Below are 18,002 nucleotides of genomic sequence, written 5' to 3'. Positions count from 1 at the left end.
ATTAAATTCTGTTTTTCCCCAGATCCCTCAAACATATCCTCTAAAGCAGTGTTTCTCAAACTATCTGTGAAGAAAAGCCAAGTCCCGCCCCCTGCCAGATCTTCACAGACCAATAAAAGTGTAACAAAAATAAATTACTAAAAAGGACATAAAATAAATAAAACAAGATATATAAAATATAAACCAATTTTTTGGTATTAGATTCAACAGCCATAATATTACCCTGTCAGATTGCTATAAAGGCTTATAAACTCAAACTCAATTACTTATATCATCTCAGACTGGAAACAAACAGCAGACCAGCACCATTCCACACACACTTTGGGTAATACTGCTCTAAAGGTCTTCATAGTAAGTTATATTTTCCCTATACCATTTGTATACCCAATATCTTGTCCACAACACTACAAGAAAGACAGACTATATCCATAAGAACCTTATAACCGTATTGGACAGAACAAACTTGCACAGCTTATAACAATTAGCATGGTGGTAGAATAGGTGCTGTGACTAGGAATGAAGAGATATCAGAGTGTGAGGGATTCAATACTCTGCATAGCATGGCCAGAGAAGGCCTTTCAGAAAAGGTGACTTTAAAACAATGATCTGCATTTGTAATACCTTAACTAATAATAATAAAAAAAGAAGGCACAAAAAAAATGATCTGAATGGTGATAAAGATCCAGTTATATGAGAATCAGGGAAAGTTCACGCAATGCATAGGGAGGAGTATGTACCAAGGTCCTGGGGCAAAAGAGGAGTTTGATACCTTCTCTGAATTGTCAGGAGGCAGTTTTGACTAGAGCAGAGTGAGTGACAAGATCTAGTTTATGTAAGGCTGTAGTAAGCCTGCTTAAGGAGTGTTAGCTTCAATAGTAACAGAAGGCTATTTAAGAATTTCAAGCAGAGAAGGGACATGATCTGATTTTTGCTTTAAAGCAGTGTCAAATAGATAGATCTTATGGTATTTAAATTATACCTAAGTATAGCTGTTAATAAAAAAAAAAAAAGGAGATCAGGGGCTATTTTTCTCACTAATAGCACTTATTGTAAGTATTTGTATATTCATACAAATAACTCTCACAGACCAAAGTGTCATGCGTTCAAGGACCAAGTTTGATATGGCTCACCATTGTACCAACAGATAGCACTTAAGAGCTTTCAAAGTATATTTGCTGATTGGATTAGAGAATAAAACAGTGAGTGAATAATACAAGCAACTTGTAATCAAGTGCTAATTTATATGGTGCAATCTTCAACCCTACATATTACACCTTCCCAGGAGGATGAACCTGCTTCTAGAAGAAGATTTGTGTCTCTCATTATCAACCTGATAACTTGACTCACCACAATTACCATGCATTTCCCTATCAAAGCATCACCCAAATGAACAATTCCAATGGCACTAAAGGCAAAGCCAGGCTTCATCCAAATTGTGAGATAGATATTTGTCCTTGGCAGCCTTCCAACCCTCATTCTACTGCTTTTATCTTCCCTATAGGCAAACCACCTTTCCCATTTCTCACCCATAATCTACCATCAACTCAATGAAAGTCACTCAATGTATCTTGTGTGTTTCCCTCTCTGTACAAAATACACTCTAACAATAGTATGATATGAAGGAAATCTCCACATAATATCTGAAAAATAAATGATATGAAAGTAAGCCTTGAATATGCTTATTTCCAGCTCTCAATTATTCACACTGCCAGAAGGAAACTGATTTGCAGTATGTATAAATCAAAAGAGACATGATAATAATAAAGTCATCTGTATCTTTGGAGGACTGGGTTGTGTGGCTGTTCTCAAATCAGGGACAATCTGTGTTTGGATGCTAGTTGTACAACCAATGTCTATAAAAGATGGCCTTGAAGAATTAATCAAAGGTAGCTTACAAGGCCCTATGTGAATGGCTTAGGCACAAAGGTCATGTTTGGTTTCATACAGTTGCATTCAGATGTGGGCAATAGTGCACTAGATCAAACAAACAGATGTGATGTGATTGAGAAGTGATACAATTAATGAATTACAGCAGAACTTATAAATCGATATGAGTAGCTTCCCTCTCAAAGGAATAAATTCTGGAGATTATATCCATATTTCCAACAAATATTACCACTGTTACACAGAGGCAAATAGTCAAGTGCACTTAGAACATAGAAAGTGAGAAAGTAGAGTTTCTTTTTTTTAATTTATCTTTATTGTTGAAAGTATTAGAGATGTCCCCCTTTATCCCCATTGACCCCATCCACCCTATACCTGCTCCCCAGGCCTCCACCACACTATTATCTGTGTCCATAGGTTATGCATATCTACACTAATAAAAAAGGAACATGCAAATTAACCATCACTCCGCCACTCCGCTACACCCACCATCCAATCAGGAGCGAGTATGCAAGTTAACCCAACTAAGATGGCGGCGGCCACGGAGCTGGAGTGAGCAGAAAGCTTGGGTTGCCCCCGGCGGTGGAGGAAGCTAAGTCCTGGGCTCTGCTCAAGGCTACAAAGTTTCAATTATAGAAGATAAATAAATCCCAGATACCTGCTTCCAGCCTGCTCTGGCCTCCGCTCAAGGAGGCGCTGAAAAAATAAAGAAAAAAAGGAGAGGCTGGGAGCTTGGGTTGCTGGGGGGCATGGCCAGCCTGAAAATGGCCATCAGCCCTTCACCTAGACTGGCCAGGCACCCCAGTGGGATTCCCCCCCCCCACCCTGAAGGGGCTGTGGGCAGCCTGAAAATGGCCCTCAGCCCCTCACCCAGGCTGGCCACACTCCCATGGAGTGAGGATCTCCACTGAGGGGCATGACCAGCCTGCAACAGCCATCAGCCCCTCACTCAGGCTGGCCAGGCACCCCAGTAGGGACCCCCATCCTAAAGGGGTATGGCCAGCCTGAAAATGGCCCTCAGCCCCTCACCTAGGTGGCCAGGCACCCCAGCGGGGACCTCAACCCTGAAGGGGGTGTGGCCAGCCTGAAAACGGCCCTCAGCCTCTCACCCAGGCTGGCCAGGCACCCCAGCAGGACCCAACCCTGATCCGGGACACCCTTCAGGGCAAACCAGCCAGCCCCCACCTGTGCACCAGGCTTCTATCTATACTAATAAAAGGGTAATATGCTAATTAGACTGGGAGACCTTCTAGGAGACCTTCCAGATGTTTTTCTGGACAAAGCCATGGCAGCGGGGCTGAGGTAGAGGCAGTTAGAGGCCAAGAGAGGAGGGAAGTTGGGGGTGATCATGCCAGGATGGGATGGCAGTTGTGGGTGATCAGGCTGATGGGGGGCAGGGCCATTGGGGGTAAGCAGACCAGCAGGGGGCCAGTTGGGGGCAAGCAGGCCATCAGTGGGGGTCAGTTGGAGGTGATCAGGACAGCGGGGGGGGGGCAATTTGGAGTGAGAAGGCCAGCAGGGGGCAGTTGGGGGCAAGCAGGGGGGGCAGTTGGGGGTGAGCACACTGGCACAGGAGGCAGTTGGGGGTGATCAGGCTGATGGCAGGGGGCAGTTTGGAGCAATCAGGCAGGCAGGCAGGTGAGTAGTTAGGAGCCAGCAGTCCCAGATTGTGAGAGGGATGTCTGACTGCCAGTTTAGGCCCGATCCCTGTAAATCGGCAGTAGGACATCCTTCAAGGGGTCCCAGATTGGAGAGGGTGCAGGCCAGGCTGAGGGACACCCCCCCCCCCTGCATGAATTTCGTGCACGGGGCCACTAGTATCCATATGTGTTCTTTGGTTAATCTCTTCCCACCCCCACATTCCCTCTGAGATTAATCAGTCTATTCCATGCTTCTATATCTCTGGATCTATCTCTTACCCTTTAAGACAGCATGGAGGGACCTGGAGAGTATTATGCTAAGCAAAATAAGCCAGTCAGAGAAAGATAAGTATCTCATGATCTCACTCATATGTGGAATCTAATGAACAAAATAAACTGATGAACAAAACAGAGAAAGTAGAGTTTCAAATCACCCTAACTGTGAGCAGTAGGATTGCTTCCAACCTTTGTCTTCTCTCATCTTTTTTTTTTCTACTTTATTTTTTAATTTATCTTTATTGTTGAAAGTATTACAGATGCCCCCCCTTTGTCTCTCTTTAAACCCCTCCTACTCACCCCCAGGCCTTCACCACACTATTTGTGCCATGGGTCAAGCATATGTGCATATAAGTTCTTTGTCTCTCATCTCTTTTAATCTCTTCTTCTGCACATAGTTTAATGAGCCAAGCAAAGGAAAAGATACCACTGTAACAGCTAAAAAAGCAACAATTGCAACCAAAGAGAGTTGGTGAAATGTAAGGAACACTATAATTGATTTAGTCTAAGCACACAAATATCATTGAGTATCTGATCATCACTTCTAGCTATTAAAATCCCTATAAAAATAACATGGGCTCAACAGAAATTTCACTTAGTACAGTATGGGATTTGGAACCTTGGAGTCATTTAGCAATGATGTTGTGGCATATACGCATATACTTATTACACAAAAGGCATAGGAAGGCATGTAATAATAAATAAGGACAAAAGCTCATTGGCGGTCAACAATATTCAAGACACTATGTAATAATTGGGGCACAAAAAAGGGGATACACATTGGCCCTTTTACTACCTGGTAGAGATCACAGTAACAAATTTGATATCAATGTTTTTCATCTTTATTTTACTAAATGAAATGATTCTGGAAGAATAAAATTTCAAGAGAGATGGTGAGATGAAGTGATAAAGTATGGGCCCTTTTTAGATAAAGGTTAAAAATGGCATGGTGTGATTAGCACATGAGGTCTATTGAAAGAAATGGTATGGATGAGGCCAGGGGAGCAGAAGATAACAGAAAATGGAAATCTTGAAGGCCAAGTCAAGATTTTCAGCTGTTAATATAACTACAGAAAGTAGGAAATCCTTGCAATGATTTGAGGAAAGGAATATTATACACTAACTGGTGTTTTAGGAAGGTAAATTTATTATATGAAGAATAAACTGGAGAAGTAAAGAATTGAAAGAGGGAGTACCAACTAGGAAGTTAGGAAAATAATCAAACCTACTTGTGCTTCAATACAGGTGCTTGTGCCTCACCCAGTGACTCAGTAAGCCTAAAGTGCCATTAATTAAAAGAAGGGATACAGGAAGAGGAAGAGATTTTGAGGGAATATAATATGAACAATAATAATGATTTAAAGACAAGGATCAGAGGAGGAGAGCCAGACCTCTGCCCTAATACAACCCTGCCTACCACTTGTCCTTTTTCTCCCAAATTGCTCATATCATCACATACCTATTGAAGGTTTGGTGGTCAGCTTTGCTGAATTAGTGTTTTTACTGAGGTTTTAGGGAGATTCAGACTTCAATTTTCAAAATGTCATGGACTATGCTTGTCCACAACTACAACAGAATATACCAATATGTGAAAGAAAACAAAACATGTTTTAAAACAATAGAACAGAGGCAGAAGGAAGACTAAGAGGCAGACAGTTTTTGCTCCACAGCTAACAACTCTATCCTAACTTCCTTCTTTCTACTGTCGTTCTTCACCCTTTTATTTTTTTACCTATTTTATGTGCTTTGTGGTCGTTCCTTTTACGTTAGTCTTTTTACAGAGATTTGAGAGATATTTGGCATTTACATCCAAATCTGAGTTTGGTGTGTTAACACTTCAAAAAGAGAAATCTAGCAATTTTAATTTTTACAGTATTGGGGGCTGTCAGTGGCCACTTGAACTGTGGAATTTAGCAGTATTTGATATTTGATACAAAAATAAAATTCTTTTTCAAGATATCATAAATAGAAGGATGATGAAGAGTTAACAAACTCCCTCCTATTAGCAGAAACAACTCTTTCTGTATCCCCCTTTCTACTGTTCACCTCTTCCCTCTCTTCCTCTTCTACTTCCTTTAATGTTTCTTGGTCAGCTTTGCTGCATTAGTTTTTTTCAGAGTTTGGGGGAGAATCCAGTCTTGATTATCTCAATCTTGAGGCCTGTGGTTTGCTGCATCTAAATGCTGGGCACTGGGACAATATTTAAGCCATAAAATCTGATTACATTACAAACAAGCAAAATGTTCACAAATGGGCCAGAGGGAAAAGTAGGACCAGAAGCCAACCAACTCTTGCCCTTTAGCAACAAGTCTCTCTTTTCATCATCCTAAATACATGTTATCTCATTTCTTTTTTCTACTATACTTCTGCTTTCTCCATTTTGTCCATGAGGCTATGTTAGTGCTTTCTGCCCATATAGACAGATAAGCCTTCATGGCAGTCAGTAGGAGCTAGTGACGTGTAGGTCTTGCCTTCCAGAAGAACAGTCTGAGGTGATCTTCCCCTGGCTTGATTTGTGCTGCTATGGACACATTTCATCCCCCAAGAACAGCCAGGTTGATTCCAGTCTGAGGTGTGCCAGAACTCATTTCTAGGTATATTTGTCATAAACATTGGTTGACTGAAAAACTTCTAGGTATTCAGTAGTATGGTTTATGTGTGGTAGAAAGATGGGTGCAGAGCATGCCTATGAAGATATTTCTAAATTCAATATGTTTGTTGGAGAGGAAGACACTCAAGTGGGAATATGTGGGGCCTATGTGGTAGAGTGAAGCCTCCTGAGAGTAAATTGAAGTGATTGGTAAGGTGAACTCGAGTTGGACCCTTCCTTCTAATAACTCCACCAAGAGAAGGACAGTGAGGGAAAACCTTTCTGGAAAGGTGTGGCATGGTGTGTAAACAGACAGAAGTGCTGGATCTTACGCTGTAAGGAAGATGTGAGATTTCTGAGATATTTTATCTCCCTCCCTTTAACTAATTCTCCATTGTCATTTTAACTTACTCTATTAGGTAAACAGGGGTGAGATCTTTATCAAAGTGTAAGAGACACAAGAGATAGTGCATCCTAGTACATGCTGTGGCGGTTGACTTTGGAGACCAGGATGGTGGCAGAGCATTCTTAGCTCCTTTCTTTCAAGGAAGGGAGCTCCACTTTTCCAGCCCAGGCTCTTAAGATGTGGGAGAGCACCAGAGAGCCCTCTTTACCCTCACCAGCAAGGAGGTGGGAAGTTGGTCAATGTTTTTTTATAAATACTTGTTAATTGACAAATATGGTTTGGCACAGTAAATTAATTAAAGACATTTGCTAAAGTTTTGTCCTTGGCTCTTTATTTGTATACTAGAGGCCAGGTGCATGAAATTCGTACACAGGGGGTGGGGGGGTCCCTCAGCCCAGCCTGCACCCTCTCCAATCCAGGACCCCTCGGGGGATGTCCGACTGCTGGTTTAGGCCTGATCCTGCAGTCAGACATCCCTCTTGCAATCCAAGACTGCTGGCTCCAAACAGCTCTCCTGCCTGCCTGCCTGATTGCCCCTAACTGCCTCTGCCTGCTGGCCTGATGCCCCTAACTGCTCCCCTACCAGCCTGATCACCCCTAACTTCCCTCCCCTGCCAGCCTGATCACCCCTAACCACCTCTGCCTTGGCCCCTGCCACCGTGGTTTTGTCCAGAAGGATGTCTGGAAGATAACCAGTCTAATTAGTATATTACCCTTTTATTAGTATAAATATGTTTAGAGGGTAGGAGTGAGGAGTTGGGTAACAGGCTTAAGCCCCCACTGGAGCCTGCGATAGGTTTCATACACAAGCAAGCCTCTCTACTGATTACAGTGCAGGGGGAAGAAATGGGAGAAAACACTGAGTCTTAGTTTCTTCCATGAAGGAAGCCTTTGGAAGAAAACTCATCCTAACAACTTAATATTAATTTTACAAACACTTTGTGATTATCTGAAAGGAGTTACGACTCTCAGTGATGCAAAATATTTGGCCTTGCCCAGTCTCCATTGACTCATATCCCACTTGTAAAAGGAAGAAGAAGCGAGCTGTAAGTAATAACTGAAAAAGCTATTTTGCTAAAATGGTTTCTAAGACTACCTTGTTGCCCATGTTAAAGAAATGTAAAATTAAAAGAAACAGAGGTAGGGGTGGTGACTAGAGAAGTACACAAGATGGGGGGGTCCTGTATATTAGTTACATTCATGTGTTCAGTTTGTAAAAACTCATCAGGTTATATACTTAAAGATAGATACACTTTTCTATATGATTATTATACTTCAATAAAAACTTATAAAGCAAAAAAGAAAACGTTAGAGAACTAACAGGAATTTTTAGCAATATGGATATATACATTTATCAAAATTCATTGAATGGTACATTTAAGACTCGGGGGATAGAAGAGGATGACAGCCAGTGCATCTCAGTGGTTGAGTGTCAACCTATGAACTAGGAGTTCACAGTTTTATTCCCAGTCAGGGCATATTGCCAGGTTGCAGGCTCGATCCTCTGTCAGGGGTAAGCAGGAGGCAGTCAATCAATGATTCACTTTCATCATTGATGTTTCTATCTCTCTCCCTCTCCCTTCCTCTCTGAAATCAATAAAAGAATATATTTTTTAAAATACAGGGGGCAAGTGATATCTCATTGTGGTTTTGATTTTCATTTCCCACAAAGAGATATAACTCGCACCTGTCAGACTGGCTATTATCAATAAACCTAACAAACAACAGTGTTGGCAATAATTTGGAGAAAAGAGAACCCTCATGCACTGTTGGTAGGATTGTATATTGGTGCAGCCACTATGTAAAACAGTGTGGAGTTTCCTCAAAAAATAGAACTACCATATGACCCAGATATTCCACTTCTGGATATATGTCTGAAGAAATCGAAAACCCTAATTTGAAAAAAAACATACGCATCCTTATATTCATTGCAGCATTATTTACAATAGCCAAGATATGGAAGTAACCTAAGTGACCATCAATAGACAAATGGATAAAGAAGATTTGGTACATATGTACAATGGTATATTACTCATTCATAACAAAAAGTGAAATCTTGCCATTTGCAACAACATGGATGGACCTAGAGGACATTATGCAAAGTGAAATAAGTCAAAAAAAGAAAGATAAATACCATATTATTTCACTTACAGGGGGAATTTTAAAAACAAAATAAACAAACAAAACAAACTCGTAGCTAGAGAATACAAATTGATGGTCTCCAGATGAGGTTGTAGGTTGAGGGGATGGATGATAAAAGGGAAGAGATTAAGAAACACAAATTAGCAGCTACAAAATAGTCACAGGGGTGTAAAGTACAGCTTAGGGAATATAGCCAATAACAGTATAATAATTATGTATGGTGCTGGGTGGGTCCTAGACTTATCAAGGGGATTACTTTGTAAGTCATATAAATGTTGATTCACTATGTTGTACACCTGAAAGTAATATAATCCTATGCGGGCAGTCCTCAGATTACATTGGACTCAGCGTATGTCATTTCGTGGTTGCATTGCCATCTCCCATTTACAGTATTTATAAAAAAAAAAGTTCCATAATTTCGATGTATGTACATATGTGCTTTATGTTTTTTATTATTTATTTACCACAAGTAACGGTCAGGAATTATCTTTCTTCTAAATTTTTTTTACTGTTTCACTTCATTACTGCTGCATATGTGCTCCATGTGAGTGACGTAGGTGCTTATTTAGGTGGGTTCTGAAAAATCGCGTTACGTTGCACCATAGAAACTGATTTCTGACGTAACCTGAGGACCTACTGTATAATAAAAGGCTAATATGCAAATCAACCAAACAGCGGAAAGACCGGTTGCTATGACACGCACTGACCACCAGGGGGCAGATGTTCAACGCAGGAGCTGCCCCCTGGTGGTCAGTGCACTCCCACAGGGGGAGCGCTGCTCAGCCAGAAGCCAGGAAGGCTCATGGCTGATGAGTGCAGCGGCAGTGGCAGGAGCCTCTCCTGCCTCCGCAGCTGCACTAAAGATCTCCGACTGATGGCTTAGCCTTAGGCCCACTCCCTGTCAGGAGTCGGACATCCCCTAAGGGCTCCCAGACTATGAGAGGGTGCAGGCCGGGCTAAGGGACCTCCCCCACCCCGAGTGCACGAATTTCATGCACTGGCCCTCTAGTATTGTATATAAACTGTAACTGAAAATGTAAATACATCCATTATATATATATATATATATATATATATATATATATATATATATATATATATGCATTTTGTTGAATGTAATTTTTACTCAACAAAGAAGAAAAAAGAGAAGGAAGGAAGGAAGGAAGGAAGGAAGGAAGGAAAGAAGGGAGGGAGGAAACTGCAAACAAACATTGAATTCTAGTTAATGATCAGCATGCAGAAGTCTTTTGCTGTGAAGTAAAGAAATGTTTACATAGGGGGAAAAGAACACATATGTAATACCTTAATCAAAAAGCAATTTTAGAAAAAGATTAAATGAGATAATGCATCTAATCACTATGTTGTACACCTGAAACTAACATAACATTGTATGTCAACTGTAATTGAAAGAAAAATAAATGGAATAAAAATATAACAATCCTAAAAAAAAAAAGAAAATATCTGACTTCTGGATATGAGAAATGATTTAATATAAAACTATAAATATAAGAAAATGCAAAATTGGCACAGGTAAATTGATGAATTGTGATTAATAACTATTAAATTTTATAAAAAGCAAAAAAATATTACAAGATGGTTATGACTGGGGTTAAGAGACCCTTAGAACATCTTTAATTTCAGTTAACTGCTAAGTTTGCATACTCTTCTTGTAAGCTAGATTTTTTCCTCCTAAAAGAGATAAAAAAAATTTTTAAAAGCAAAAAAAAAAAAAAGAAAGAAAGAAAGAAAGAAATGTCTACAACTTACTTTGAAATGCATCCAAAACATGAACTGGATTGATAAATAAATAGAAAAATACTAATTGTAAAATATGAGAAGTAACTATATGGATGTTCACTGTACTGTTCTTTCAACTTTTCTGTATATTTGAAAACCTTATACTAAAATGTTGGGAAGGAGAATCTAAAGAAGGGAGGAAGAGTTCTCCTCATTTCTTTACAAATATAAATGTTGGCTTCAGCCCATTGAGGACTCAAATGCATCAGCAGTAATTAGCAAGAGACAGGTATCCGGCAAAAATAGTGTAATTCCTGGGAGAGGAGTCCCAGAAAATAGCAATGCTCAGTAGAACTGGTGGTGCCCAGGTGGAGATGGCTTGATGTGAACCTGAAGAGATTCCATCAGGAGGCTGAGGTAGCAGAGACACCAGACTGTAGCCAAAGCAAGAGAAGAAAATGGTGGGTGCTGTGAAGTAGATGTCAAGACTCATTTATATTAAACTGATAAGAACAGACACTACACTTGATCTTAGCCAAAAGGCCGAGAAGCGAGGGTGGGAGGGCAGGAGGGGGGTGGGTAAGAGATCAACCGAAGGACTTGTATGCATGCATATAAGCATAACCAATGGACATAAGACACTGGGGGGGTAGGGGAAGCCAGGGGATTGTCAAGGGCGGGGGGGGGGGAAAGGGAGACATTTGTAATACTCTTTGTAATACTTTAAGCAATAAAAAAAATAAAAATAAAAAAGGAAAAATAAAAATAAAAAAATAAAATATAAATTCTAAGATAAAAAAAAAAAGACTCATTTATACACACCTGTGAGACATACCTTGGGGTTTGTACCATCATATACAACCAAACAATCAGTTTTCCTCTTTGGTATTTCTATGTCACAAATGTTGAAAGTACTCCTCATTAGAATCTAAAGTGATCTTCTGTGTTTGGCATGTTAAGCTGAAGAAAATATTTCATTCCTCTAGTTGGGGTCAAACTTTTTCAATATTGTCCAGTTACATGAAGCATTGTATATGTACTCAATAAAGAAACCCTAATTATACAGGTAAATTAAACAAATCAAAACATCTTCTTGAAGTTGGCACATATGTTTGTCCTTGGCACAGCTACACTAAATAAACACACAGTCACTAAAATGAAAGAATGCATATCATCTCCAGAATGCTTGTAGTTTCAGAGACATAGTACCTTAAGAATTAGTCCATATCCAGGGTTTTCTGTTTTTTGTTTGTCATTGTTGTTTTTATTGAGATATAATTGGCATATAACACTGTGTCCAGGGTTTTCTTCATTGTTATATTAAAGAGTGACCCTAGAGAAGGAACTTCCATTTCCCCCATCACATTCTAATCAACAGACACTGTACATAAAAACTCAACGTCCTATAATCATGATTCTTTTCTATCTCTTTTTAGGGTTTTACCGACATTTTGCTAGAAAGAGTCATGCATGGAGGAGCTAACATTACAGGATTCCAGATTGTCAACAATGAAAACCCTATGGTTCAGCAGTTCATACAGCGCTGGGTGAGGCTGGATGAAAGGGAATTCCCTGAAGCCAAGAATGCACCACTAAAGGTAATGTACCATAGAATGTAGACACCTTAGGCCAGCTTTTCAAAGCATCTCAGTATGGTCTTTATACATTTACAGCCATCCTGTGATCAAGTGGTCTTCCCTCAAAGTGTTTTAAGGATGCTAAAACACAACCGCAGGTCATGCTGCTGCATTTGAAAACTAAACTCCCAAATAAAAATACAATCAAAAAGTAGGTCTTTTTAAAACCCAGTGTTGGAGAATGTTAACTTAATTTTGTAACGAATTTCATTTATAATATGCTCATAACAATTTAAATATAACAAGAACCGGAGTCAGACAAAAGTTTGGAGCAGTGGGAATAGCTAAGGAAGATTGATAATCTGAAACAGAAAATTAGATTTTACATTAGTTATGTGATTGTTTTGTGTTAATAAGTTTCATGAATTTCAGCACACTCAAGTGAGTTAGCCTCTAATACAGAGTATGTGTTGCCTATACATATATTGAACGGAAATGTTTTCCTGCCTGCAAAAAAAGTATCTTAAAAAATAATTAGATTACCTAAGTTGCTCATTTTTATGAAATCAAGAATATTAAAAGTAGAAAGCTATGCTTACAGTGTACATTTTTCTTTCTTTTTTTTTTACAGTGTACATTTTTCATATGTGTTCCCCTAGGCTAGAAATTCTATTATTTAAAAATAGGGAACTAAAACAGATAAATTAGAGGAAAGTTATTCGTGTTACACAAAGTATCCTTCAAATGTATTTTTTTTTATTTTTAACTTGTTTTTTAAGTAACTATTCCCTCTGTGCATTGGTTCAAGTATGAAACTAACCTTAGTTCTTCCTTCCTGATATAGTGAAAATATATATGTACTATGGCTGTGGGATTTCTGTGATCAAGCAAAGAGTCAAAGTATAGTGAAGACCCTTCTCTAAACAAGGAAAGATGGGGGAAGGGCATATTTCATTTCTCATGATTTCAAGATACCCTCCTCAAATCCTCCCTGGCAAAAACAGAATGAGGGAGAAAAATGGGGATACAGACCAGGAAATACATTCTGTATCACTTAGGCAGGTCCACCCTGAATGGGTCACATCAGAACATAATACTGGTAGGACCTTACTTTATGTAGTTGGTATGCTCTAGAAAAGTTGGAGTTAAACATAATTTTTATTCATTTAATCCACTCACTAATTAAGTGGTATTCTGTGCTGTAGATATTATAGTATACGTGCCATGTTTTTATAGGAAAGTCCCATTTCAAAACATTCTGTCCCATGGTCAAATCAGGTGTCCTCATATATCTCTGTTAATATGGTCACAATCCCTACGATGAATCCTTTGTAGTCAATTTTTTTAAAGATAATTATTTTATATTTTTAGTTGAGACATTATTGGCATATAACATTTTAGTTTTAGGTATACAACATAATCATTTTCTATACGTGTATATTATTAAATGATTACCAACCACCTTAAATTTAGTTAACATCTATCACCACCATAGTTACAATTCTTTCCTTATAATGTGAACTTTTAAGATTACTCCTTTAGCAACTTACAAAAATACAATACAGTACAGTCACCATGCCATGCATTACATCCCCAGGACTTATTTATCTCATAAGTGGAAGTTTGTACCCTTTGACCACTTCCACTAAGTTCCCTCATCCACCCCCACCCCCACCTCTGGCAACCACCCGTCTGTTCTCTATTTTTATGAGTTCAGGTTTTTTTAGATTCCACATATAAATAAGATCATACAGTATTTGTCATTGTCTGACTTATTTCACTTAGCATAGATCCTCAAGGTGCACTCATGTTGTTGTAAATAGCAGGATTTCCTTCTTTTTTATGAGTCAATAATATTTCAGAAATGGAATTGCTGGTTCATATGGTAGTTCTATTTTTAATTTCCTGAGGAAACTCCATATTATTTTCCATAATGACTGTATCAGTTTATGTTCACACCAACAGTGCACAAGGGTTACCTTTTCTCCACATCCTTGCCAACATATGTTATTTTTGTCTTTTCTATAATACCATTCTAACAGGTATGAGGTTATATCTCATTGTGGTTTTAATTTGCATTTCCCTGATGATTCAAATATTTTCTATGTACAAAATCCATCCACTACATTCAGGCGAGCTCATACAAATTTAAGTTTTCATAAAACTGCCTATACGCTGCTTTGCCATCCTTATATTTAGCAGGTAATAGAGAAGAAATTTTTATTTATTCAATATTTAAGGGGGTACCTAAAATGTGTCAGGCACACAAAAAAGTGGACCAGGGTAAAAGTATGAAAAGCCTACTACAGAGTAATTTATGCCTCTTCAGAAGTTCTAGAAGTTGTACAAAAGAGGAGGAAAATAACCTCAGCTCTGGTATGTATAATGTAAAGTTCTTCAAACCTGCTGAAAAAACCCGTTAAGGCTTACATGTAAAACTCTTCAAATAACTTAAGATAATGGAATATTTAAATAGATGGCTATAACTTTCAGATTACTTTTGCTTAGTATTAGTCATTAAGAAACCTTTCTCTATATCAATCAGACAAAAACCCGCTTTTAAAAAATGATGTACAGCCCTAACCAGTTTTGCTCAGTGGATAGAGCATCGGCCTGCAGACTCAAGGGTCCCAGGTTTGATTCCGGTCAAGGGCATGTACCTTGGTTGTGGTCACACACCCAGTAGGGAGTGTGCAGGAGGCAACTGTTTCTCTCTCATCAATGTTTCTAACTCTCTATCCCTCTCCCTCCCTCTCTGTAAAAAATCAATAAAATAAATATTTAAAATTTTTTTAAAAAAATTAAAATGATGTACAGCTAGGCCAGCATGGCTCAGTGGTTGAGTGTAGACCTATGAACCAGGAGGTTTGATTCCTGGTCAGGGCAGATGCCTGGATTGTGGGCTCGATCCCCATTGTGGGGCGTGAAGAAGACAACCAATCAATGAGTCTCTCTCATCATTGATGTTTCTATCTCTCTCTCCCTCTTCCTTCCTCTCAGAAATATATATATATATATATAGTGCAATTTTTTTACTAGGAAATGCAATTATCTAGAGATTAAAACCCTGATGCCTAATTTATTCTATATGTTATGAATGTTTCCTCTGGGGGCTTTTTTTACATGCTCACACATTGGTAAGTAGAAGCTGAAACAGTAGAATATTAAATAGCTCTTCTGGCATGGCTTGGAAAGGCAGCTGGGATAAAACCACCACCATGTTGGCTTTATGGAGTGCTAAGATGGGCAGACATAAATATCTCTTTTTTTTCATGAAAAGAACATATGCCCCCTATTATAGTCATACTTGATGTTTTGCTCCAGAAAGAACAGTGACATGAAAAAGTCAGAAAAGTAAATTGATAGTTGTAAAGATGACAATGAATTCACTCCCAATTGTATTTGGATGTACTATATATTATACAACACCCCCTAGAACATTTTGTTTCATTTTTGTAAAAAAGCAACAGAATTATATATTCTACCAGTATTTGTCACCCTCTACAAAACAGGGGCCAGATTATTGTAATCAAATGTTGGTTCATTTATCCACCATGTCAAATCGCAGATAATCCAATCCCTTGTTTTAAGTAACTGGCCTCAATTCCAATAGATGCATACCATTATATCCAAGGAATAGAAAGTAAGGGTTCTTGCCTGAAAGAGGTAGCATCATGCATTATTGCCTGTGAATTATCAATGTTATCAGATTTAAAACTCAGTAACAATTGTAATTTTCTACAATCAAAAACCAGCTTTAGTTTTTGCTCCCCCCAGGAAACAAAAACTGATTTATTGCTGGCCAGGGGTCCTAGTTCACCAGAAATGTGGTTCAGACAGAAATGATTAATGTTTCCCTCCAAATTAATTTCAAGCTGTCTAACTTAGCTATTTTCATTTTCCCCTAAGTAAACACCAGATCTGAAATTTCCATTAGAAACAGCAATAACCCAGTCTTGCTTTAGGATATGCTGTTTCCTCTCCATTCTACATACACTATCCTTTAACTTAACATGTTTTTCTTTTTTTTAAAGGATATAACCTTTTAGTAGTCACTCACTCAATATGAAACACTGTATTGAGAACAAGAGAAAGATTCCCTTGAGCCATACGATCTTAGTAATCTTAACATGTGCACACGTGAGGTAGGAAACATTATTCTAGAATGAATCAAAGTCGGCCTTGTCCAGAGAGATCTCTTGATTCAAATAATTAAAAGGGTGACTTTGTAAAGCAAGAGGTATGGATGAACAAAAATGATAAGAAAGAAGTCAAGTTTCAAGGGCATCATTTGTCATGGTATCTTGTTTTCTATGCATCCATTTCAGTATACATCTGCGTTGACGCACGATGCAATATTAGTCATAGCAGAAGCTTTCCGCTATCTGAGGAGGCAGCGAGTGGATGTGTCCCGGAGAGGCAGTGCTGGAGACTGCTTAGCAAATCCTGCTGTGCCCTGGAGTCAAGGAATTGATATCGAGAGAGCTCTGAAAATGGTAATGACCACAAAAGATTATTGGGGTGGGGAAACTTATAAAGACACAAACGAAAAATGAGACCTCAATCTTGAGAAAATACATACTAACAGGAATAGGATCAGAGTCTATAGAATGTCAGAGTGTGCAGAAAGCTAAGCACGTATATTTATTCATCAAAATCTAGAAATCCAAAACTAGAAGTTTCTCCCTCGAAGCTTGAAAAATGGCAAATTTGGGAAAAATGAATATTTAGTTCTGTGCCACACCATAGGTATTAAATCAAACTCAGTACTGTCAAAAGTTGTGGGCTGGCATTATAAATGACTTCAAAATATTCAAACTTTCCAGAAATATGTTACTGAGGAGAACTGAGATATTTTATATGAAGCTCCTACCTTCAAGGTGCACCATTGCAAAAGACAACAACATCCTCTATCTCACCAGACAAATGTTTAGCCTGGATGGACTTTAGACTACATCAGTGTGATAGTATTTCTGTTGCCAAAAGAAGATTTATACTATTCTACATGGTGAAACACAGGAATATGATCCATTTCCAGGACTACTTAAGAGACTTTCCCCAATGCCACCCCCCCCCCCGCAAAAAAAAAGACTAAATAAAAATACAAGAAATCAATGGATAGACAGTCAAATAGGTCACTTGTTTTTGGTATGTACAGGGTAGGAGGTCATTTAAGGCTTCAATCAGTGTTCTTTGAACAGATTCCATTATTTACACTAGGACCAGTATCACCCACTCATTGCAGTTTTCCAAGTAAGAGCTCTTCTCTGAATATTTTGATTTATGCTACATGTGTCTACATGCATTAAAATGAGCCTTTGAGAGTACAAGACTTTCTTATTTCTACTTAATTGTCTTGATGTTTGAGACATCCAAATAAACAAAGAGATAGGCAATGGTTGGATAATTTTGTGCACAACCCAGCAACAAAGATTTTATAATGGCCTCATAACACATAATTTTGTGTAGTTGGCTCTCACTGCTGCCTTAAGTTTGCCAAGTTGGAAGCATTCAATCAAAAGGGGTTAGTAGCCCCTGTGTCTTTCTCCAAGAAAGAGATATGACTCATTCTTTCATCATGCATATTTTTATGTCATTATGTCAGTTCCCTAACAAATGCCCTAAGTGTCATTTTATGGAGGTAGCATAGCACAATTCTGAAGAGCAGTTAATTAAATTCAACCTTCGTAGCAGTTACAAGATTTGTATTGTCAGGTGAAACATAATGATGAGTGAAATATAAAACTCAG

The 18,002-nt window shown here is 38.7% G+C and overlaps 1 protein-coding gene and 1 non-coding gene across 4 annotated transcripts in view; one reads left to right on the top strand and one right to left on the bottom strand.

The window, feature by feature from the left end:
- Positions 1 to 18,002, top strand: part of GRIA3 (glutamate ionotropic receptor AMPA type subunit 3) — a 346,459-nt gene that overhangs the window by 229,499 nt on the left and 98,958 nt on the right. For all 3 annotated transcript variants that reach the window (XR_004966979.1, XM_036305461.1, XM_036305460.1), the window contains exons 6-7: positions 12,112 to 12,273; positions 16,581 to 16,748. Coding sequence is in view for 2 of the 3 variants with exons in the window: in XM_036305461.1 (XP_036161354.1) it covers positions 12,112 to 12,273; positions 16,581 to 16,748 (330 nt within the window). In the remaining variant the exon portion in view is untranslated. The remainder of the gene's footprint in view (positions 1 to 12,111; positions 12,274 to 16,580; positions 16,749 to 18,002) is intronic.
- LOC118654931 lies at positions 11,045 to 11,230 on the bottom strand. Its single transcript, XR_004967161.1, has one exon. It is a non-coding gene; the product is annotated as a U2 spliceosomal RNA (small nuclear RNA).

The sequence above is a fragment of the Myotis myotis genome, unplaced genomic scaffold (genome assembly GCF_014108235.1).
Source record: "Myotis myotis isolate mMyoMyo1 unplaced genomic scaffold, mMyoMyo1.p scaffold_m19_p_4, whole genome shotgun sequence".
NCBI classification, from domain to species: domain Eukaryota; kingdom Metazoa; phylum Chordata; class Mammalia; order Chiroptera; family Vespertilionidae; genus Myotis; species Myotis myotis.
The sequence above is the reverse complement of the archived record's forward strand: the minus strand, read 5'-3'. Positions and strand labels throughout refer to the sequence as shown.